The sequence below is a fragment of the Papio anubis genome, chromosome 10 (genome assembly GCF_008728515.1).
Source record: "Papio anubis isolate 15944 chromosome 10, Panubis1.0, whole genome shotgun sequence".
Taxonomy (NCBI): domain Eukaryota; kingdom Metazoa; phylum Chordata; class Mammalia; order Primates; family Cercopithecidae; genus Papio; species Papio anubis.
This window is the reverse complement of record NC_044985.1, coordinates 66446188-66471272: the sequence shown is the minus strand read 5'-3', so window position 1 is coordinate 66471272 and position 25085 is coordinate 66446188. Positions and strand designations below refer to the sequence as shown.

The 25085-nt window shown below is 35.5% G+C and overlaps 1 protein-coding gene across 4 annotated transcripts in view; it reads right to left on the bottom strand.

Annotated features, from left to right (window-relative positions):
* DNAJC10 (DnaJ heat shock protein family (Hsp40) member C10) overlaps window positions 1-25085 on the bottom strand; it is a 59203-nt gene that overhangs the window by 12633 nt on the left and 21485 nt on the right. For all 4 annotated transcript variants that reach the window (XM_003907689.3, XM_009182565.2, XM_009182567.2 and 1 more), the window contains 11 exons: window positions 22002-22091; window positions 21039-21152; window positions 18687-18801; window positions 14446-14573; window positions 14042-14158; window positions 11451-11552; window positions 10101-10256; window positions 8744-8877; window positions 7689-7742; window positions 7272-7419; window positions 3624-3743 (listed from right to left, as the gene is read on the bottom strand). In XM_003907689.3, coding sequence (XP_003907738.2) covers window positions 3624-3743; window positions 7272-7419; window positions 7689-7742; window positions 8744-8877; window positions 10101-10256; window positions 11451-11552; window positions 14042-14158; window positions 14446-14573; window positions 18687-18801; window positions 21039-21152; window positions 22002-22091 — 1278 coding nt within the window. The remainder of the gene's footprint in view (window positions 1-3623; window positions 3744-7271; window positions 7420-7688; window positions 7743-8743; window positions 8878-10100; window positions 10257-11450; window positions 11553-14041; window positions 14159-14445; window positions 14574-18686; window positions 18802-21038; window positions 21153-22001; window positions 22092-25085) is intronic.

The window sequence follows — 25085 nt, the reverse complement described above, 5'->3', positions numbered from 1 at the left end:
TCTCCTTAAGCTGATAAGCAACTTCAGCAAAGTCTCAGGATACAAAATCAATGTGCAAAAATCACAAGCATTCCTATACACCATTAACAGAAAAACACAGAGCCAAATCATGAGTGAACTCCCATTCACACTTGCTACAAAGAGAATAAAACACCTAGGAAAGCAACTTACAAGGGATGGGAAGGACCTCTTCAAGGAGAACTACAAACCACTGCTCAACGAAATAAAAGAAATGAAATAAAAGAGGACACAAACAAATGGAAGAATATTCCATGCTCCTGGATAGGAAGAATCAATAGCATGAAAATGGCCATACTGCCCAAAGTAATTTATAGATTCAATGCCATCCCCATCAAGAAAATGACTTTCTTCACAGAATTGGAAAAAACTACTGTAAAGTTCATATGGAACCAAAAAAGAGTCCGCATTGCCGAGACAATCCCAAGCAAAAAGAACAAAGCTGGAGGCATCATGCTACCTTTCTTCAAACTATACTACAAGGCTACAGTAATCAAAACAGCATGGTACTGGTACCAAAACAGAGATATAGACCAATAGAACAGAACAGAGGCCTCAGAAATAACACCACACATCTACAACCATCTGATCTTTGACAAACCTGACAAAAACAAGCAATGGGGAAAGGATACCCTATTTAATAAATGATGCTGGGAAAACTGGCTAGCCATATGCAGAAAGCTGGAACTGGATCCCTTCCTTACACCTTATACAAAAATTAATTCAAGATCGATTAAAGACTTAAACGTAAGACCTAAAACCATAAAAACCCTAGAAGAAAACCTAGGCAATACCATTCAGGACATAGGCATGGGAAAGGACTTCATGACTAAAACAACAAAAGCAAAGACAACAAAAGCCAAAATAGACAAATGGGATCTAATTAAACAAAAGAGCTTCTGCATGGCCAAAGAAACTATGATCAGAGTGAAGAGGCAACTTACAGAATGGGAGAAAATTTTTGCAATCTACCCATTTGACAAAGCGCTAATATCCAGAATCTACAAAGAACTCAAATTTACAATTAAAAAAACCCCATCAAAAAGTGGGCAAAGGATATGAACAGACACTTCTCAAAAGAAGACATCTATACAGCCAACAGACACATGAAAAAATGCTCATCATCACTGGTCATCAGAGAAATGCAAATCAAAACCACAATGAGATATCATCTCACACCAGTTAGAATGGCAATCATTAAAAAGTCAGGAAACAACAGATGTTGGACAGGATGTGGAGAAATAGGAACGCTTTTACATTGTTGGTGGGAGTGTAAGTTAGTTCAACCATTGTGGAAGACAGTGTGGTGATTCCTCAAGGATCTAGAACTAGAATTACCATTTGACCCAGCAATCCCATTACTGGGTATATACCCAAAGTATTATAAATCATGCTACTATAGATACATGCACACGTATGTTTACTGCAGCAGTATTCACAATAGCAAAGACTTGGAACCAACCCAAAAGTACATCAATGATAGACTGGATTAAGATAATGTGGCACATATACACCATGGAATACTACGCAGCCATAAATAAACGATGAGTTCATGTCCTTTACAGGGACGTGAATGTAGCTGGAAACCATCATTCTCAGCAAACTATCACAAGGACAGAAAACCAAACACTGCATGTTCTCACTCACAGGTGGGCAGGGAACATCATATACTGAGGCCTGTCGGGGGGCTGGGGGCTGGGGGCTGGGGGAGGGATAGCATTAGGAGAAATACCTAATGTAAATGATGAGTTGATGGGTGCAGCAAACCAACATGGCGCATGCATACCTATCAAACCTGCACATTGTGCAGATGTACCCTAGAACTTAAATTAAAACAAAAACAAACCAAAGATGTTCCCAGAGGACTGAACTCATTCCACTCTAATACAGTCATAAGCACTGCCAACCATGACCAACAACAATAATGGAAGGCAACATATATCTCCTAGTTTTCATCTGCGCACAGCAGGAAGGTGACTGAAAAGCAGGGAAGGAACAGGTCAATATAACCTGACCTGCTTATTTGCTTCTGGGGCCACCTGTTGTCTTAATCTTGGTGTGAACCCTAATCTCCAACTACATGCTAGGATTTTGTTTTGTGTGTCAACTGCCCACCTGGATTCTTAAACAACAGTTTCACTTGACACTCTACTCCAACCATTATTCTGATTTGGTCTTCCTGTCTGGCCTCAATGGCTGAATGCCACCCTTGTATTTCAATTTGGACAGGGATGTTTGGTTCCAAACTTTGTCCCCTAGACTTCTCTGGACACATGGCAACATCTTTTCAAACAGCTCTGTCTATGGTATGGTTAACTCTTGTGACTGATCATCAAATTGATGCTTCTCTGATATTATCTGAAGAAGACTCCTATTTATGTCACCCATCTCTCAGCTGTTTTGAAAACTGAGAAACAGAGCTGTTGATTCAAAGAAATGAAGACTCAGGCTCTGGTATTAAGCTGCCTCTCACCTCCATCAAGTTCTGCTTGTTCTAGATTGTTCTAAAGACAGAGACAGATTATTGACAAATCAAAAACATTCACTGAAAAATCTAGATGTGTGGCAATTCTAGATTTCTGAAATTCATCATCCAATTTCTTAATTTAGCCCTACTCATCTTAAAATATCACTACCAATAAATAACATCAGATCTAAACCTAATTCTCCCTCAAAATGTGGGGGGGCGCACGGCAACATATTCAAACTTATGTACATGGCATTTGAGGTCGGGGCATGGAAAAACACTGGGGCACTGTGTGTATGTTATTTGTGCATAAGAATGAAACTCCTTGACCCTGAAAACAGGACAGGGAGCGGAGGGTGTGGTGTGATAAGGAATGCTGAAAACAGCCTCCTGAGAACGCAGTTTGAGCGCTTTTACAAGGTCACGGGTGTCTCACGACCGGACCTCAAAAAAGCCATCTAGTGGATGTTTGTGGTTTAACAAGCCCTTTCAATAAATACTTGGTGGATGGATGCTGGGGCGGGCTCCCCCTAGGCTGGAATTGTCTGAGAACTCATTCTTGGTGTTCAGTGCAAGCTGTAAGCGCTGCATAAAAAGCATGAAAATATTTGAAATTATGTATTTTTAATGTTTTAACAGAAAACATGAGTGGATGGCAAATACTTTATCATTCTTTCCTCCCCACAAAGTAAGCTCATTACTTTGAAACTTATTCAGTAAAAAGTATACTGAATAGAAATATAGTAAGGAAATATTATTCCAAGCAGCAGTGTGTATTATAGAGTATTCTTAGTGACCTCAACAGTCACCATAACCTTTCACAGGAAGTAGAAAATTACCTTGAATTCCAGCACCCAAAGATAATAATGAATAATACTTTTTTTGTCTCTTTCTAGTATTTTTTCTATTAATTAGTATAAAAATATTAAGGCAATTGAATCTGTATCAACCATGAGACAAAAAAACCTTTTAAGAACGCTTGGTATACACGTAAATTTTAAAAACTTGTATCAGTAATATGTAATAATATAAAAAAAATGACAGGAAGCAGAAAATAGAAAAAAACATTACTCAGACTAAAACACATCTTTTGAGCTTGGTCTACTAAGGGAAGGAAGAGAGGAAAGTCTGGACATACCTTTGCTCTTTCGTAGAAATAAAATTTAACAGTTGGATAGGCTCTGATACCAGCTTTCTGGCATGTCTGAGCATAAGCCTGACAGTCTACTTTTCCGGCTTTCACTTTTCCTTTAATCATCTGAAAAAGAAAAATATGGTTTGTCATTTTGTTTGGCATAAACTATTTTGGCAACAACAAAGCAATAGGATATAAAACATTTTGCATCTAAGAATTTATTTAAAAAACTTTAATTCTTCCAACTCAAACAAGATTATTTCCACATTATCCCTTTAAGCCCCTATTCACCTAGCACCACCTCTCCAACAGCAAATAAACCCTCCTTTGCCTTATCAAGAAAACTGAGTGGCTTTATCCTGAAATGTCTCAACTTCCTGCCACCCACAACTGGCACATCATACCATAAATGTGTTTCTGTTTCTATCTTTTTCTCCTTTCACTGGGGGTGTGCTGTGGTAGGACTCTTTGGGGACTGTTTGTCTTGTGAAGGCTGACTACTCCATCTGTATTCTCCAGTCCCTCCCTGTCAGAATGCATATTCTCCAGTGAAGATGTATATAATCACAAAAGGATTCCTTCCTGGATTACAGCTCCTCTGCCATCGTGCTTCTTATGCTCTCTCTTTTTTTCCTGAGCAGCAGTCTACTCTTTCACTGCTTCCCCACTGTCTGCTTATTTGGCAACATTTTAGTCTGGCTTCTGTGCTTACTGCTCCCTCCACTGAAACTGCTGTAAGTTCACCAGTGACCGCTTGACCAAACTGGGCACTTTTTGATCTTATTGGGCAACTGATGTTTACTGCTGACCACTCTTTTTTTTTTTTTTTTTAAACAACTGGTAATCAATTTATTAAAATAGTTGACTTAAGCATCTACAATGGTGACTTCCACCTCTAACTCCTGGCTCAATACTGATGGAAGTAATCTGTTTAACAATCTCAGAAGGACTGTGCGAGGCTGACCACTCCTTTCTTTTCTTATTTCTTTTTTAGCATTTATCACTACTCTCTCTTGGCTTTCTTACCCCTCTGACTGTTCTTCCTTTTTCCAGCACGAGGATCTGCTTCACCTGCCCCTCAAGTTATTAGAGTTCCATCTTTGATCAACAATCTTTTCACTGTGAACAGTCGCCCAGGGTGGTTTTCCATATCTATATGCTAATGTACCCCAATCACTCTCTTCAATTTCATAGCTAACTACAAACTGGCCTGCTTTGGGTGAATGCTGCATAAGCACCCAAACACAGCATATCCCCTGAACCCACTCTTCCTCCTGTCCTATTCATTCACTTCAAGCCAGAAATTAGGCTTATCCAGACTCCTCTCTATCCTTCATCGATCACATTCAATACTATTTATTCTCATCTCTCTTTTGTATTTGTCCCCTTCTTTCTATCATCACTGCCCTAATCCTGGTTAAAGTTATCACCTCTCACTTCAGGACAATTAAAACATCTTTGCTGCCTCTAGTTTCGTCCCCAAGGCAGGGGTATACTAATATGCAGACTAACTTGTGTTAGGGCACAAGCATGCAGGCAGACACACACACACACACACACACACATACTTGCATACTGAAAGTAAGAAAAATGTAGGAATGTTATTTTCGTAAGTTTCTATGTCATTTACAAAATGTTTGTGTATGTGCTTACTTGTATTTCCAACTACTTATGAGATGGCACCATACTGTTTTTGGTGCTCTAAACATATTTCTCTGGCATCACTGACACTCTTCTGTCCATGTTCCAGCTTCATTCTAATTTTACTGTAGCAACTATCTTGTATTACTTATATTTATTTCCATTTTCTCTTTTCACTAGATTAAAATCTCCTTAAAGACATGGAATTTCTTCCTTTTCATCTTCCTTTTCTTTCATCTGGAGTTATATGGCCCTACTACTTAGCATAATTGCTTTTCACTTGGTACTTAAAATTTGTTGAATGAGTGGTCTTTTTCATGTTTAATAATTTTCTACTAGATATAATGCAGAGTTGCACTACAAAGTTTATAATTAAGTACAGTTTTTAGCACATGAGAAATGAAGTAAAACACAATTATTACAGAAGGAAGCATAAGAAGATTAGAATAAATGGAAAGAATAAACCTCTTATCTGATGCACCAGCTAATAACAAAAATAATCTTTCATAGCTAGTAAGACTTAAAATCCCTCTGCTAAAAAATTCCCATGGTCTGGGATGCTAAGCTTTAGTGTGAACTGGTGGAACTGGCACTGACTTTCTCATTCTAGTTGAATGTTTTATACCAACACTAGTGGCAAGAGTTCCTTGAGTTATGGAGGCAAGAAAGCTATCAACCTGGATTAGGTCACTAATAAGACTGTTATGACAGAAAGAAACAGTAAAAACTCAGACTACATTGAGGGTACATATTCAGTTTAATTTTATATAAGCATTTACTGAGTTAGGCCCCGGGGATATAAAAATAAATAAAACATGGACTTTGCCCTCAGGAAGAGACAGCCATTTTCAAAGGAAGATGGACAATACTATATCGAAAAAAAAAACCAAACCAAAACCAACCAACCAACCAAAACCCAAAATTGCTACAACTAAATATTTCCATTAGTATTCAGCTCCTTTTATTTCTGGTCAAATTTAAAATCTTTCAAGTAATAATAAATAATTAATATGCATTGTATCAGTACACTGATAACATATCCAGGTGACAATGATTAACTGAGAAGGGCAGAGAATAGAGCAGTGCCATCAGAGCTAAGTTTTGTAGGAAGAGGAGAAAAAATACAGATGACCAAGGTAAGGACAGAGCATTTTAGAGAGAGGGAGTGGCATGTAAATAAGGATACATGTTCAGAGAACCTGGAGTACTCTGTTACACTGGAATCTAAGGTGTGAGGTGGACAATAGAGATAGAGCTCATATCAGATACCTGAAGTCAATGTATGCATATTGAGAAACTTAGTGAGCCAGAGAGGGAAATATTTTAGAAGATCACCAGGGCAGCACTGACAAAGGTAGACTGACAGTCTTGAACAACAACGGCTTGAACTGTGTTGAACTGCTTGAACTGGGAATTTTTTTTTTCTAAGCAATTGCAGATGGAAAATATAATATTCATAGGATGTGAAACCCTGCATACAACCCACTGTGAGGCCTGAGCATGAACAGATTTTGGTATGGAATGGGGGTTCCTGGAACCAATCCCCTGAGTATACCAAGGGAAGACTGTACTTAAAAGGCAAATATGGTTAAGTCTAGACAACAGATGATAAAGGGTTGAATAAACAGGTTAGCAGCAGAAATGAATAAGAAATGACATTTGAAAGACATTTAGTAGATAAAACTGACAGAATCTAGTGACTGCCTGGAAGGCAACAGAGTACTTGGGTGGGGAAGAGGAAATAGACAAAAGGGAGAAGAAAGAGAAGTTTCTGGCTTTTATGGTTAGTAGATGATGATGTCTACCAAGATAGAGAAGATGTTAGCTAAAAGCTTTAACAAAGAAAGAGGAAATCTACTACAATGATTATAATCATAGAAATATAATAGTTATTTTTAAATTCAGAGGAAACATTTAAGAAAAAAACCTAAAAATTATGTATTTACAATGTTTTATCTAATTACTAAACACGAACGTTGTTACAACTTATTTAAGACAGGTAAGACTCACCCTAGCCAAGAGCTCAAACTCTGGAGCAAAATTCTGGCAAGGTCCACACCAAGGAGCATAGAAATCAATCACCCAATGATTTTTCCCTTGTAGAACTTTTTCACTGAAAGTCTGAGGTGTTAGATCTGTGGATACTTGAGGTAAAAATCTGTGGCAAAGGATCAAAATCATTTTTCATTATATAAAACCAAAGCAAACATCTAAAATGTAGTAATATTGTAATACTTTCTAAGTTAAAAATGATGTCAAGGAATGGCAACGTAATAAAGTATAGTACCATCTTGGTTAATATAATCCTTTACTAAGTAATTTAAAAGGCTAGAACCTTAACCCATAGTAAATTTAACTATTGACATAAAAGGGGGGTAAATAGCTTTGAATCTATTTTATACAATGACATACATTTTAATTACTCACCCTAGACCCCAGATTCTCAGGGAATAAGCATCCCTATTCCAACCATTGTAACTGCTGAGAGAAGAAAAAACGTTAGTTGTAAATAGGATTATCTATTATTGGATGTATTCAGAAAACAATCTTATTGTAGCAATTTAAAAAACAAGTTATACTGATTGATTTCATCTGGCATCTCTCTTCTCAGATATTCCTAGCTACAAATTCTGTTTACAAGGCCTCACAAATGTATTTTTCTCTAGTCTTGGTATCTTTGTGTCCCAGACAGCCCAGAATGTCTAGCTACCTACTGGACATCTCCTGTAGACCTATGGGAACTGCAAAACTCAGAATGTCCACGGTTTTAGTTTCTGAATCTTTATTCAAGTTATTACTGTCTGTTAAATTCCTACCGATTTTTAAAGACACATGTCAAAAACTACCTACAAAATGCAGCCTTTCATAATTTCCTCATAGTTGAGATCCTTTCCTCCCTTGAAATCCATGGTTCAATTTTACTTGTTTAATAACATTCATCATATGTACCTTACACTTGCGTTTTCTACCTGAAATACCACATGGTGTTGTGGAAACAGCATGGGTGCTGAGACAGACTTGGGTTCAAACCCCAGCTTCAACTTAACAACTGTGTGACTTGGGGAAGTTATCTAAGCCTTAGATAACTTCTAGACCTTGGATTCTAAGGGCTGAGAATCACAGTTTACTTCTCTGTAATAGTAGGAAGGGCAGTAATTCCTAGTTCACAAAGTATATGTGAGGATTATTGGAAATAAGGTGAGTAAAGTATCTAATATAGTACCTGAAACCAAATAAGGACTTAATAAATGTTAGCTCTTCCTTTCCTTATCTTTTTGTCTAGACTATAAGCTTTATGCACATTGAGACTGTTCAGTACTCTCTTTTCATCTTCTGAAGTGCTCATTAACACACTATCTTTACGTACTAGGCTCCCAATAAATATTTGTTGGGTTAACTTTTATTTTGTTCAGGTAACTTAACTGTTAAGTGTATAATTAAATAATTATAATACATGCCTTCAAATATGAGAGAATACTTACTGATACTGATAAGCTTTATTTGATTTTGGGGGAAAAAATCTTATCTCAGGGTATCTTTGAACATTTTCCTGGGCACAAAAAGAATGGTACTGTTGGCAATCTATACTGCCCACATTGATCAGTCCAGTTAATGTCTATAAAAGAAGAAACGGATTACCTCCATCACTTTTTACATATGTTTACAATAAAGAAACAAGCATTATATTATTATAGTGAAATACTTATTACGTATCAGTGACTTTCACCCAGTAAAAATGGATAAGGGTTTAACATAAAATAGACCACTTATACTAATGAATTTGTAATCTAATTTTGTAATTAAGCACTTACTAAAATTATTGCAGATTAAACAATTTACTTCATTTACCTGTTACATGAGAAAAAACTATGTACTTCTAAAATTCAAAGTGCCAGAAACTAATGAAAGTCTTTGCAATATTTCAAAGAATTACTCTTTCCAATGAAAACAAGCATTGTAGGTATCTAATATGTTATACTGACTCACACCTGAACTTAAAAATTGTATTGAAAAGAGCTCAAAAATATGTAATCCTAAATGTTAGGATACTAGAAATCACTTTAACTCAGATTTATTTTTTATCTTGTAAATAAATGTGAAGTAGTAATTGCATTTTCCATTCTGGTATTTAAGTAATTTGTTTCCAATCTTGTACAACTTAAAACATGGTGCCTATTTTCAGGAAATTTTCTAATACACATGCTGAAAGCTTTTTGTTTTCTTACTTTTAAGTCCTACAATATGTGAGGAAATGTTATCTTTAAGCTCTAAAAATAAAGCAGAAAAAAAATTAGAAAAAATTGAAACAAAAAATGAGGTAAAGTTTTGGGTTGTTTTTGGCAACAATTTAGTTAAAAGCACCGGATATACTGGGCACGGTGGCTCATGTTTGTAATCCCAGCACTTGGAAAGGCAGAGGTAGGCAGACTACTTGAGGCCAGGAGTTCAGGACCAGCCTGGCCAACATGGCAAAACCCTGTTTCTACTAAAAATACAAAAATTAGCTAGACGTGGTAGCACATGCCTGTAATCCCAGCTACGAGGGTGGCTGAGGTTGCAGTGAGTCAAGATTGCGCCACTGCACTCCAGAGTGAGACTGTACCTCGCTGACCAAAAGAAAAAAAAAAAAATGTGTACCAGATGCTATACACACAAAAAGGGTAGGCTATGCCGTTCACGTACCAGACAGAAACAGAGCTGGAATCAAAGTGGTATGATCAGAACTGTTATTAAGTAATAATTTAATTGTGGGTTCACTCACATCAGTTTCAAAATAATTCTGTTAAATAAACATTCTTAGTAAATGTTAAGATTAAAAATAATTGATTTTTACTATACCCGGGCCATTCTTTTCCATTCTGGCATTAAGACTTGACAAGGATGACACCACGGAGAATAGAAATCAACCATCCATACTTCGTTGTGTTTTCTTTGTGTAACTAGTTCATTGAAGGTGGTGGGTGTAAGGGAGACCACTGAAGGATTCATAAGATCCTGAAGAGAACATAGCTTCCATTATAACATGTATATAAAACACAGCTGTTCATATATTCCTGGAAAATCGTTGGTACAGGCTGAGTATCTCTTATCCAAAATACTTGGAAGTATTGTGAATTTTGAATTTTGGAATATTTGCATGTATCTTGGGGATGAAACCCAAGGCTAAACATGAAATTCAGACTTTGGAGCATTTCAGATTTAAGATTTTTGGATTAGGGGTGCTCAATCTGTGTATGTCCTTTAGAAAGTTCTCATTTTTGAGAAACTAAAAGATACTTAAGGATAGCTAAAAGAAATCTAATGTGAATTAACTTAAAAAATGAAAATAAAACTTAGATTTTTTAAGTTTGGATTTTGCTCATCAGTTTTGTAAAAAATCAAGGTCTATTTTTCCTTTATCTCTACATATCACTAAAATGACAGGCAGGGAAAAGAGGCGATTTTAAGTTTCCGCGTGGATAATACAAAAGTTTCAAGGGCTGCCTGGATGTCTACAGAGGCCATAAAGTTTTGTTCTAGAACCAAGAATGACTGGCTTGGAAATGATTCTTTAATTACTAATGGAAAGCCTACTATCTCATTTTTCTGACATTCTGACTGGCGATACTACACCGTTCTACAGATTCTTTGCTCCAAATGATATTTTAACAAAGCGTCAGCCTACAACAATCAGGTAATACTAATGAAGAGGGTAGCTTCACTGGGAAACCACCACAAAACATTACGTTAGAGAAGGAGGAACAGATGAGTAGGACAAGGTTGGAGAGTCATTAAATGGATAATAATAAACAAGAATTTTTCATTTTTTTCTAGGAAGCCCCTGTATTTCAGTCAATCAAGAGTGTTACTGAGAAGAAAAAAAAAAAAAAGATGCTGAAGATGCCGGACACTCATTTTCAGAGAAAACAGCGCAAGCGGGTGACGAGGTGAAAGTATACTGCATATGTTCAATAAAGAATTGTGTCCATTGTTTATAAGGCACTGTACATACCAGGTAACAAGTAAAACACAGATTTACGTTGAGTTTAGTAACAGTAAAACATTAGAAAAATTCTTTAAAGATCATTTTGTCAGAAAATAGTTTGGGCATGGAAAGAATAAATCCTATTAAACAATATGAAATATTCATACAGGGTGTAACATATAAAAAGACAAATTTCTAGCCACATAGTCTATAGTTTGAAATACCTCTATGAACTCCAAGATTTGTTCAGCAGAGTGATGTCCTTCATACTCATGAATGTTGGACTGGTTGAATACCACTGTTGTTGGATAAGCCTGAATGTTATACTGATAGGAAGGAGAATACAAATTAAAGATTTTATAGATTTCACCTATTTGTTACAAATTTATAACAAGTTTGCCTCTAACAGGATTTTAAAAACCCATTTCTAAATTGCTGGTGACAAAAATTTTAGTCTCACCAAATTTAGCAAAGCACTCATGGCAATGAATACTGCTAAATACTGATGAATACCTGATCCTTATTTATAGCTGCTCCATTAGCCATGAAAACCATAGACATTGAAACATTGAGAAATCGACATGGTAATTACACGAATGGTCCCTTTTTACTCTCCTGAACCAAGGTAAGAAGAGGCTATAAAGAACAGGCTGTATCTCTAGCTTGAGTCTTTTTTTAAACCATAATAAATACTTTTTCTACAAATAGATGATGATGATCAGGAAATAACATAGCAAGAATAAAGACATAAATAATTAGGGGGTACATGATTATATTTTAGGTTAAAGAATTATGAATCATGCCCTATGAATGTAATCACTTTGTATTCTTTCTTCAAGATAGCCTTTATAGTAGGAAATGCTTAATTTCCTTCTCAGAAATAAAATGGGCACCAGCCCAGGAAGCATCTCTCTCAAGCTCTTATTTTTACTTTTTAAGTTATAAAGAGATCCCTGTCTGTAGATTTGCTGTAGCTGAACTTTGTACTCTTAAAGTTTTAAGTACTCATTAGCAAATTAGAATCTTTGACCAGGATTCAAAATAATTTTTGAAAAAACAATGGAAACATTTATATTAGTCTTGAAAAATGTGTGCAAATTCAAATAATTCATTGATTAACAAAGCGATTACAGCTGAAATTTAATGTGTTTACTATGTGTTGAGCATTATTTTAGCATTTAACATGTAGTTTCTCATTTATTCTTCACAACAATTCTACTTAGTTGCTAAAATTATAAAACCCACTGTATAGATTAGGAAACTAAGCTACTGAGAGGCCAAGTAACTTGGTCAAGGTCAACCAATTAGTGAGTGGCAACTAATTGGTGAGTGTGAATTTTGGCCTCTATTCCAGGTAAATCGGATATCAGTTTTAAACGCTTACACTGAACTCACATTTGTTTAACGAGCTAAGATGGAAAGTAGAAAAACTGAAGGAATTAAAATTAAGATAATTATTGTTTACCACATTAATTTTGTATCTTTGGCATTTCTTTCAAAGTTACAGATAAAACATTCAAAACCAAAGGCCTTATTCATTTCCTTTTATAAAAATGTATTTTAATGAAATTTCTACAGCCATGTGCCACTGCTGCTGGCTTAAACTTCTATGATGTTCTAAAAATGTATGGCTTTCTTTTGTTTTCCTTCCTCTTCCCATTTCTTTTTTCCCTTTATCTTTTCTCCATCTATTTTTTTTTAACTTTTTTTATGAGTTATTTAAAACATTCACAAAAGTAGAGAGCAACAAACTCTCGCGTATTCATATAGCTACAATAATCACTGACTCACGGCTTTTTATTTCACTTATACTCCCTTTCTAGTCTACTCCTAAGATTATTTTAAAGCAAATTTCAGATGATCTGTAATTTCATCCACAAATATTTCAGTATATTTAAAATGTAAGGACTCCCCTCCATATAACCATAGTATCAGTTTTGTTGTCAAAAATTAACAATAATTACCTGAAATCATCAGATATCTTGTCAGTGTTCACATTTCCTCAATCATCTTTCTTTGCACTTGGTTTGTTTAAACTGCATCCAAACAAAGTCTAAATGTTGTATTTGACTGACAGTTTGTTAAGTCTCTTTAATCTCTCCTCCACTATATACAATGTATTATGACCAATAAACTGGGTGTTTGTCCTGTAAAGTTCTCCACATACTGGAAATTATAGATTTCATATCCATGGTGTCACTTAATATGCTCTCTTGTCATTCGATTTCCTATAGACTAATAGATCTGGAGATAGATCTACTATAGGATTGATTTTTTTTTTTTTTTTTTTCCCCAAGAGTATTTTATAGGTGATATTATGTACTTTCATTCTACGGTATATAATTTCTAGTTTTTCCTGCAATTGAGGAGTGAATATTTACCTGAGAAAATATTTTCATTTAAACAAAGATTTCAAAAGGCTTGTTCATTGTTTTAACTTCCTTCCAGCAAATATACTTAGAAGTATGAGGAAAGCCAAAGGAAAAAAATTATAAAATGTCAAAAATATTAAATAAATATAACAATCTTAAATAACTGGAAAATCATATAAGCATTTTATCAAGTTAATGAAAACAGCTGCCTGAATTTGATAAATAAGACCTTATTTACATTCAATCCACTGATTAGCTATTCATGGTTTAATCCAATCATATTTGATACCATTTTCTAAAAAAATTATTTGTTTAAATAATTTGTTACTACTCTAAATAGAAGATGTATTATTTCTAAGTTATTTTATTGTTTTAATAATAAACAGCCCAAAGGTCTCCATTTTATAAAATTAATTAGAATAATTTTTGATACTTTGCCTTACCATGTTACAGAGTCCCTCATGAACTGTACAATCTAGTGTACCAAACTTAAGCTGACCATAAAGAAGATTTGATGCTCTTCGTAACTCTGGTAGTAAAGCTCGACATGGTGGACACCACTAGGGAAGAAAAAATATTCATAAGCACCGAGCCAAATGACACAAACCGCACCCCCCCATCATTTCTGCAACAAGTAATATGCTAAGTAACACAAACTGTATTTAGTGGCAAACCTTCCCTGGAGGGGTAATTACATTAGCACTCATTTAGAAGCAATGTACATTAGTGGCCACAATGGATGACACAGTTCTAGTACTAATGATTCAAAGTTATCTAGAAAATGTCTTTTTGCCATAACAGGAGAAAATCTGAAAATGTTAGAATTTGACAGACAAAAATAACTTACAGGGGCAAAGAAATCAACAAGCCATGGTTCTTTGTCATTGGCAGGAAAATTTTGAGGTCCAAGTGTGGTAACATGAGAATTCACACTTTCTTTGGCAAAGGCAAGTATATCATATAGAATCTTCTTTCCTTTCAAAGTGAATGAGAGAAATTAAAATCCAAATTCTGCTTTTTGTACGCACAGAAACATTTCAAAGTTTTTACACTCAAAATATTAAAGAAGATAAATTATGAACAAACTGATTTTGGTGAGGTTTTAGTGTTCTGTATACTATACAGGGCTTAGCTCTGATAGGAGTACCCTTTTCTTGCACACTCTTCTGTTTCCTGGACTAAAAATGTCAAAATTGGCCAGGCGCGCTGGCTCACGCCTGCAATCCCAGCACTTGGGAGGCCAAGGCAGACAGATCACAAGGTCACGAGATTGAGACCATCCTGGCTAACACAGTGAAACCCTGTCTCTACTAAAAATACAAAAAATTAGCCAGGCATGGTGTCATGTGCCTGTAGTCCCAGCTACTCGGAAGGCTGAGGCAGGAGAATTACTTGAACCTGGGAGGTGGAGGTTGCAGTGAGCGGAGATCTCGCCATTGCACTCCAGCCCGGTGAGAGTGAGACTCCATCTAAAAAAAAAAAAAAAAAAAAAAGTCAAAATCTTTTTGAAATGTTCCCTCATCTTCAGAGGTAGAACAATGACTTTTTTATAGGGTTCTTTATTTACGCTTACTTTGGTGATTATTATGGCCTAACTCCTAAATCGTTTTCTACAACCTGGACTTCTCTTAGGAATTCAAAACCCGTGTTACCAACTTCCCAGTGAAAAATTTGTACTTGGATATCACGTAAACACATCAAACACAATACAGTCCTGAATAATGATATTTCAGGCAATGGTGGACCACCTATATGATGGGATCCCATAAGATTATAATGGAGCTGAAAAATTCCTATGGCTCAGTGATGGTGTTGCTGTTGTAACTCTGCAGTGCAACACATTACCCCTTTTCTATATTTAGATACATTTAGACACACAAACTCTTACCACTGTTACAGTTGCTTATGGTATTCAGTACACTGTAACACATTGTACAGATCTGTAGCCTAGGAGCAATAGGCTATACTGTATAGCCTACATGTGTAGTGGATTATGCCATCTAGTGTTTTTAAAGTACGCTCTCTGATGTTTGCACAACCATGAAATCACCTAACCACACATTTCTCAGAAGACGTCTCTGTCGTTGACACATGGCCATATATTCAAATTAAGGCTGTGTTACTTTCCTCCAAACCTGCTCCTTTTCTCACCATCCTTATCTTGGCAATAACATAATTATCCACTAGCTGGCTAAATATAATTCCCCAGAGTAAGCCTTGACTTTTTTCTCTGCCCTGTATCATAGTAATTCTATCCATTCCATTCTTACCATTTCCAACCCATTGCTACTGCCTGAACTCAGTCTGGCCTACTGTAATAACCTGGCTAGTGTTTCTTCACTCAGCTTTCCTTAACTAATCCGTTTTCTACGTTGCTACCACAGTCCACTTACACTGAATAGTACAATCACTCAATTGCAATTTCGTCAAGACAGAAACATAGGTATTATCCTTGACTCTCTCTCTCTCGACCTCCCACACATCTCAACAGTCACCAAGTAATACTGATTTTGCATTCTTGGTCTTTTACAAATCTACTTCTCTTCATCTCTGTTACTATCAGAGAAGCTAGCTACCATATTGAGAGCAGCCCTACAAAGGACCACATGATGAGGAACTGAGGCCTCTGCCAACAGCCAGTGAGGAACTTAGGCCTCCTGCCATATGAGGCCTCCTGACCATCGCAGGAGTAAGCTTGGAACCAGACCCTGTAGCTAGTCTAGCCTTCAGAGGACCAGAGCCCTTGTGTATTTTGAATGCAACCTCATGAGAAAATCCATGTCTGGAACTACCCAGCTAAACTGTTCTCAGATTCCTGACCAAAAAAACTGTGAATTAATACATGTTTGTTTTAAACCACTGAGTTTTGGGGTAATTTACTACTAAGCAATAGACAATAAATACTTCCCACTGCAAACATTTTTAAAAACCTGTCCATAAAAAAAATAATTGTCCATTTATTTGTCTGTTTTCCCTAATAGCCCACAATGTTCTTTGTATTAGAGATTACTAATTATAGTTCACATTTTTTCCTATTCTTCAGTACTGTACCTGGTACATGTAGATGCTCAATAACTATTTTAATCTAAACAATGTAAGTTCTATTACAAAGTTTGTAAGAGCACATAAAAGGAAGTGCTTGGAGATTCACAATGTATTTCCCAGGGAAGAAGCTGCTTTAAGTTTTGAAGGGCAATTTGGTGTTTGCTAAATATCCTGTGGAACAGGAAGGAGTGATTACAATGCAGGAGGAAAAATCATGTGTGAAGGCACCTAGAGGAGTGAAAGAATATGGCATTCACAAGGATCCAAAGGTAGCTGGAGCTAAGACTATCTGGAGGGGCAGCAGTGGGAATTAAGATTGGAAAAACTGGCGGAGCCAGACTGTAAACATATCCCATTCACTGAACAAACATTTCCTGAGTTCTTACTATGTGCCAGGCACCACTCTAGGTGCTGGAGATAGAGCAGTGAGCAAACCAAAGGTAGCTGGAGCTAAGACTATCTGGAGGGGCAGCAGTGGGAATTAAGATTGGAAAAACTGGCGGAGCCAGACTGTAAACATATCCCATTCACTGAACAAACATTTCCTGAGTTCTTACTATGTGCCAGGCACCACTCTAGGTGCTGGAGATAGAGCAGTGAGCAAAACAGACAAGATTATTGCTTCTATGCTAAGGAATCTGAAGCTTATGCTATAAGAAATCAGGAAAGTCAAGGCAGAAAAGTGACACAAGAATGGAATGGACAATAACTGCAAACAAAACAAAGAATCGATTGTAAGGAAGAAAGGCTAGGAGATAAGCAACCCTCCTAGAGGATATTATTATAATAGATGAAGGAGATAATGGGCCTAAAACAAAGCAGTAAGCACAGAGAAGAGGGATGTCTGATAACTATTTGAGAGATTAAAAATAATATAATTCTATTATTAAAACTTAGTCATTTCTAGCACTTTTAGTGCATGATGTACAGTTTAAACCTAGGTTTTGGAGTCAGTCAAATTTTGATTCAAAATCTACCATGGCTAGTTTCCAGTTGTCTGTCATACGGCAAGTTACTTAACCTTTCTGAGTCTCCATTTTCTCCTTCACTGGGCTGTTGTAAAGATAAAAATGAATCACGTATGCGAGGCTTTTGGCAGAATGTCTGACTTGTAGAAAGCAGTGAATAAACAGTAGTTACTGTGAGGGTTATCTTACCCCAAACCTTTGCTCACAAAGTTCCTCCAGCCTAGAGGTCTCACTTCTTTTTCCCCTATAGTTGCTTGGGGAAAGTGAGCACTTTATGCTCAATTCAAATACCACTTCTTGACCTCTACTATGCAGAAGTCTATTTTATCTTGTTGTAGTTAATACATAATGACCATTAAGGTATTTTTTATGTTTTCTTATGGATCTCCCTCCTCCATTCCCTACTACACTATTTTAAACTTCTTGAAGGAGTTCATGTCTTACAAATTTATATCCTCAACATTGAAAGCAGTGCTAGGTGCTAACGGGCATTTCATCGGTATGTGTTATTCACTTAACTGTATGACAGTTGGTAGTCTGTGTCTTTCTTTTGCTACATTTGACTTCTTTCAGGACAAGGACTCTGCTGTAGTCCGAACTCTTGGAGTTGAGACTGCACTCACATAAATGCAGAGCTAAAGTCCCAAATAAGCTGAAATAAAATTATAAATGCAAGAAAGATAACAAGGCAGTTAATCGGAAGTCTAGTGGGAGAAAAACCAAAAAGAATGTCTGGAAATTGCCTATAATGGCTGAGATGATACACATGGCAAGCTGGAATATAAACTGCAGGTGTTGCTTACTTTTGCCAACAAGCAGGACTTGAATTTCTCACTAGCTTGACTTATCACCAGAAACCCTGATCAAAATATTGAATAGAGAAAAGGCATTTATGTTAAAAAGAAGGGTAAAGAGAATAAAATGACTACATATAATTCAAAATATCTGTCCTCATATTTACTGAGAAAAGTTATTTACAATAAGCATGTCCATACAAAATAAATTTAAAAAGCACAATTAGAAAACCTCTATATGAAAATGAAGCTACATTTTTTATCATGTTTTCTATTCTTACCATGATGAATTTCATATTCTTTGGTTCCTTGTCCTTTAAATACTGCTAGAGATGGCTGAAAAACATACAGATTACTACAGATGTCTGGTGCAGAGGAACAGTCAAACCTGCCAACCTAAAGGAGAAAAAGAAGGTCAAATTTGATAAAAATAGTCTTAGCCATTTGATTTGTAAATATTCATGATAATCCAAAAATGGCATTGCCCTAATGACACAGTTTTTAAACAGAAGCTAATAGGCTATGAAAATAAGAGACAGAAATAATTCATTTATATTTAATAATAAGACTCAATTTAGTTAAAAAATGCTTCCTAGAGAGTTAACAAAAACCTGAGGAAATTCCCAAGAAAATATGAAGTTATTCCAGAAACCTACTTTCTGAAGATGTAGAGAATGTTTATATAATCTTGAGATAGAGGAGAGATCATTTTCAGAAGCAGAAATAATGAAGAAAAAGGTTAATGTTTTCAAACTGTGTGAAAAAGAAGAACGTAAGCACAACAGCCAAATGATAAACCGGGAACAAATTCGTGGCATTTAAGACAGAAGATCCATTAAGAAACAAGATGGGCCAGGTGCGCTGGCTCATGCTTGTAATCCCAGCACTTTGGGAGGCTGAGGTGGGTGAATCGCCTGAGGTCAGGAGTTTGAGATCAGCCTGACCAACATGGTGAAACCATGTCTCTACTAAAAATACAAAAAGTAGCCAGGTGTGGTGGCTTGCGCCTGTATTCCCAGCTACTTGGGAGGCTGAGGCAGGAAAACTGCTTGAATCCGGGAGGCGGAGGTTGCAGGGAGCCTAGATCACACCAATGCACTCCAGCCTGGCTGACAGAGCAACACTACATCACATCAACAAAAACAAACAAACAAAACTGGACAAACATCCCATCAGAAAAAAGAAAATAGGCCACAGATACAAAGAGAAAATTAACTGGAGAAAAATTATGATCTGCTAATAATCATGAAAAAGTATTTTTCCCCCAACCAGTAGAAAGCAACTAAATGAAAGTGAATATTGTTAACATATCACTTGTGGCCTATTGGAATTGTGAAGATTATGAAGAATGAGAGTACCATGGTGGGCATAGTATGGAGAAATGGCCACCCATGTGCTGTCAGTGAGATTATAAACTGATAAAACTTTCTGGAGGACTCTAGTAATGAGAATAAAAACCATTTAAGAAAACATAACCTTGAGTTGAAAATTTCCCATATGGCCAGGTGTGGTGGTTCATGTCTGTAATCCCAGCACTTTGGGAGGCTGAGGTGGGCGGATCACCTGAGATCAGGAATTCAAGACCAGCTTGGCTAACATGGAGAAACCCAGTCTCTACTAAAAGTACAAAAATTAGCCGGACTTGGTGGCATGCGCCTGTAGTCCCAGCTACTCAGGAGGGAATCACTGGAACCCGGAATCACTTGAACCCGTGAGGCCGAGGTTGCAGTGAGTCAAGAGCATGCCACTGCACTCCAGCCTGGGTGACAGAATGACTCTGTCTCAAAATAAAAAAAAGAAAACAAAATTTCCCACACTAAAGATAAGATCTGCATAATTTGATATAAAAAATAAAGGAAACGACATAGAATCAGTAAGAGAAGATTTGCTAAACAATTATGGCATAGCCATATAGTAAGCCACTATGTAGCCTTTAGGGAATAATAAGGATATACATGTGTACATGGATATAGAGATTTTATATACATATAAATATATATGCATTTTTGCAAGCCTGTGAAAAAGTTTATGATATTGCTGAATGACAAAAGTTAACAAAAAAAGTATACAGTGAATTCATTTTGATTAAAACGCAGACATATACATTTGCATGTGTAGGTCTATTACAATGGCCATTACAATATGTATGCATGTGCACACATATACATATGCCTACATACGCATATGGGCACTCACAAAATGTTTAAATGGTAATACAGTAAATACTTAGCAGGGTTATGAACAATGTTAAGAGTATGGGTGATGTTTTTAGACAATTACTTCATTTTTGTACTTATTTATTGTCCTGATTTTTAAACAATGACCGAGAATTACTTATATAAAGAAATAAGAATTTTTAAAAGGGAAAGATAACTTCCTATAGTATGCATTCCAGAAAAATTGTATGATACAGGTTTATCAAATGCTGAAATAAATGAAAATTAGCCACTTTCAGATTACATATAAACTTTTAATAAAAAAGAGGAAAAAGAAAGCACAAATCAAGACCAAAAGCACTTATAGGCTTCTTATAATTTCAAATAAGACTTTTTATGTAATTTAAAATTTAATTACTATATGTGTTAAATTTAAAGTACACCAGCAGAAGGCTAGGCAGAATACATTTTTCTTACTTGAATATGATCATTTTTAAGTAAAGTTTTTAGTTTTTTCAACTCATGATCATTTGAATTTTCATTTTTTCCAAAATGAAAAAATAAGAGCCACCGATGATGAGCCAAACGGTCCTAAAAGTGATAAAGAAAGGACATGTCAGAGATGGGAAATTCTAAAGGTTGTAATCTTCATTTCTATGACTTGAAGTTAGTTTTACCTCCCCTACCCATTATTTCAAAATACTGTCTAAAATTCGGACCCACTCATTCTCTTATTTTGTAGTTTACTTACAATAATGCTATGTAAAATAAACAAATATTCCAGAAGGGTTAGCCACTAAATTATAAAATCTTAAAGTAGATGACTGCCAAAAACAAATACATGATTTTAACAGCATATAGCTAAGAAGTTGAGTGGCAAAGTTGTCAGTTTTTCAGGCTTAACACATAAGATCTGGTAGTGATACAGACTTCAAAAGATCCGTGGTTAGGAAGTATTTCATTTTGTGCAAAAGTAACTGTGGTTTTTGCCAGTACTTTTAAATGGCAAAAACTTCAATTACTTTTGCATCAACCTAATAGAAAAAAAATGATTCTACCACAAGCAATATTTCTCAGCATTCTATCCATAAACTGAATACTTCTTCTTAGTAATCAATATAATCTGTTCTGTAAGCAAGAACAAAAAGTTACGAATCAGATCCAAAGTTGCTGTGATTAAAATTCTGCCTTTTCTCATGCTCCTTTTGAAGCCCACCTTCAGGACTGGGTAGGTTTTCCATAACTACAGATCTATCCTGAATTAGCAACACCAGAACTCCAATTATAATTTAACCTACAAATGACTAATATATAATCCTTTGAAACTGCTACTTTCAATTCTCTCTAGAGATGAATAAAACAAATGCTGATTTTAAAATGTTAAGACTTGAAATGTTACCAATGTTCATTGCTATTTATCATTATTAATAAAAACATTACCTCTAGTGTGTTTGCCGAAAGTAGTTCAAAATCTGGAAGATTATGTATTACTTCCAAATATATTTCTTTAGCATCCAATGAGTTAAGAAACTAGAAAAAGAAAATCACATTGTAATCTTTTTGAATAAATATTCATTATATTTGATATCTTTCTTTTGTTTTTTCAATTTCCAATGTAGTATTTTTAGGAAAATGATTATAGAAGGTAAACAGCTTTTCAAACAATTCCAAATGTCTTTTTTCAAAAACAAAAAAGTGTATTTTGGCAATTATCAAAAATATTATATAATGAGGTTGTTTCTTGAATAGTGATATACAATAAATTCCATTATAAGGTGTTGCATTAACTGGAATTTTTAATTAATTATGCTGTGTATTCTATAAAAATCCTCAGAATAATCCTGAGTGACCTCTCAATCATCAAGAAAAACATTATGTTTAGCTTAATTTTAATGCTAACCATGTTTTACAGAATGCCAATGCTTTACACATTCACTTAAGAATTTTTATTACACTAGAAGAAGAAGAATAGATTATCGAAGACACTTCTTTCCCCAACGAATAATCAAGATTAATTAAGAGGAACTTAAAACTGGAAAATTGGAATGGATCTTATTGCTCATTATAGAGGTTTTCACCTAAAAACCAAACCACTTAGGAATTTTTAGAGTAAAATATAATGATACAGATCTTATCTTAAACTTGTTTTAGGCCTGAGTCTCTTATTTAAAACACAAATGAGTATAAAAGGCCCTTCTAACAAATCTCCTTTATTTCTGTCAATATTTTATCCTCAGCATACTTTTTTTTGTCATAGAACTCTCTCTCCCTGCTGGTCTGATTCTCTGAATGAAGCAGCTGTTATTATAAAGAATGCAGCAATGGTTACATCAAGAAAATGTATATGAAAGGTGACAAAACAGAGTTTAATATATGTCTTTAATTATGAACCATCTATGTTTAACAGTTTAAGTATTCCTTAAACTCATTAAAAACTTGTACGAACAATCATGGAATCCACAGCTTAATCATGCTAAGCATGAGAACAAACATATGGCTAAAAACAATAGGTACAACATAAGAATAAAAATTCAGGTTTTTTTCTAAGATTCTTTCCTTAAAACTTAAAAAAAAAAAATCTATAGCATAAACATTCTTAGAGGTCTATATGAAATAGCTCTGCTACCAAAGAGCTTAAAATGCCAAAACAAATCTTTCACGCCTCAGTTCTACAGCTTATTCACTTTAGTCCTATTCACTATGAAGATTTTACTAAAATGCCTATTACACAGCCTATATAAACTTGCAGTGATTAATCTACTAGAACCTCATTATAAACCTGTTTCTGTTAGAGGAGAATTTGATAGTTATACCTATAAAGGACTGCTGTCTTATCTAGCCTCTGAATTCCACCAACCATATATATTTAGCTGGCATACTGTTTCATATTTCAAAACCTGAATGCTTTTGGAAGGGACAAGTAGTGTTTAATTTACCATTCCCTGTTATTACATTTCCAGAGTCATTCATTCCTGTTTCCTGTCTTTGACCTTGCAATTTTCTATCATGAAGCCCAGAGACTGTAATACTGAAGGCAAGAGGCTCTACTGTTGGACAGGGTGTAGGCAATCCTTGTGGACTGATGGCACAGAATAAACTAGCACAACTTTTCTGGAGGGCAATCTGGCAATACCAATTGAGTTTAAAATGGCCACAGCACTCCCATTCTAAAAAGATAACTAAAAAAGTGCACAAGGATAAATACACAAGATTGCTCATTACAACACTGCTTATAATCTTAAGAAAGTAGAAACACACACCAAGAAGGAACTGATTAAACTAAGTGTGTCACATGTAGTCAATGACTTACCACCCAGGTATCATTAATTACTTCAAGGATAATGTATACATATTCATTCATAAAATAATAAAGTATGCATATAAAATGTATATTTTTAAATAAGAAAGTATTTTCCTGATACACTGAGTGAAAAAAACTAGATTACAAAATAGAATCTACTATATTATCCCATTTATGAAAAATTACATATCTGTATCCATCCATCCATTTTATGCATATAAACACATTTTAAAGATAGAGCCATAGATCTTCTTGATGAATTCGTTATAAGGTATGAGAAAAAGAGAAATCAAGAATAACTCCAGGGCATTTGGCCTGAATAATAAAGGACAGAGTTTTCATCAAATAATATGGGAAAAATCTGGATGAAGCAGATTTATGGGGGGATATTGGGAATATGGTTATAGGCATTTAAATATGAGACACAGACTAATATCCCAAGGGAGATACTGAATGAGCAGTGATATATACGTATGTACATACATACATATAAATACAGAAGCGCACATGCACACATCCACACACATATATATAGGTGCATGTGTATAATATATCTGGAGTGGAAAACAGAGATTTCAGCCACAGATATAAACTAGAGAATTGCTGGCACAAAGTCATAATTGCATATATATGTCAGTAGAGATCTGGATGGGTATTTACCAAGATTTGATGGTGGCTGTCTATTAGTGATTTGGTTTTAGGGAATTTTGCATCTTCTTTATACAGCTTTGTGCCATATGTGAATTTCTGAAAAGAGTATATGTTATCTTTATCAACATCTAAAAAAAGCAGAATTAAAATACAGAGGGAAAACTAAAGGAGATTTGTCTTATCAGAGTCCTTATTTTCTTTTGGGATTACATAGTGACCCATCCAATATCCCACTATTTATCTCAGTTCCTTGACAACTAGATTGAGCCTCAGTTTCCTCATTCAAACTTAGGGAGGTATGCCACATTAGTAGATGTGAAAACTGAGTTTACACCAGAATCCCATGGGGTACTTTAGAAAAATACTTAGGCCCCAGCCAAAACTACCACTGATCTATATTTTTAACATTAGAAAATAAACAGTTAGGCTGGGAGTGGTGACTCGCGCCTGTAATCCCAGCTCTCTGGGAGGCCGAGGTGGGCAGATCACCTGAGGTCAGGAGTTCAAGACCAGCCTGCCCAACATGGTGAAACCCCGTCTCTACTAAAAGTACAAAAATTAGCCAAGTGTGG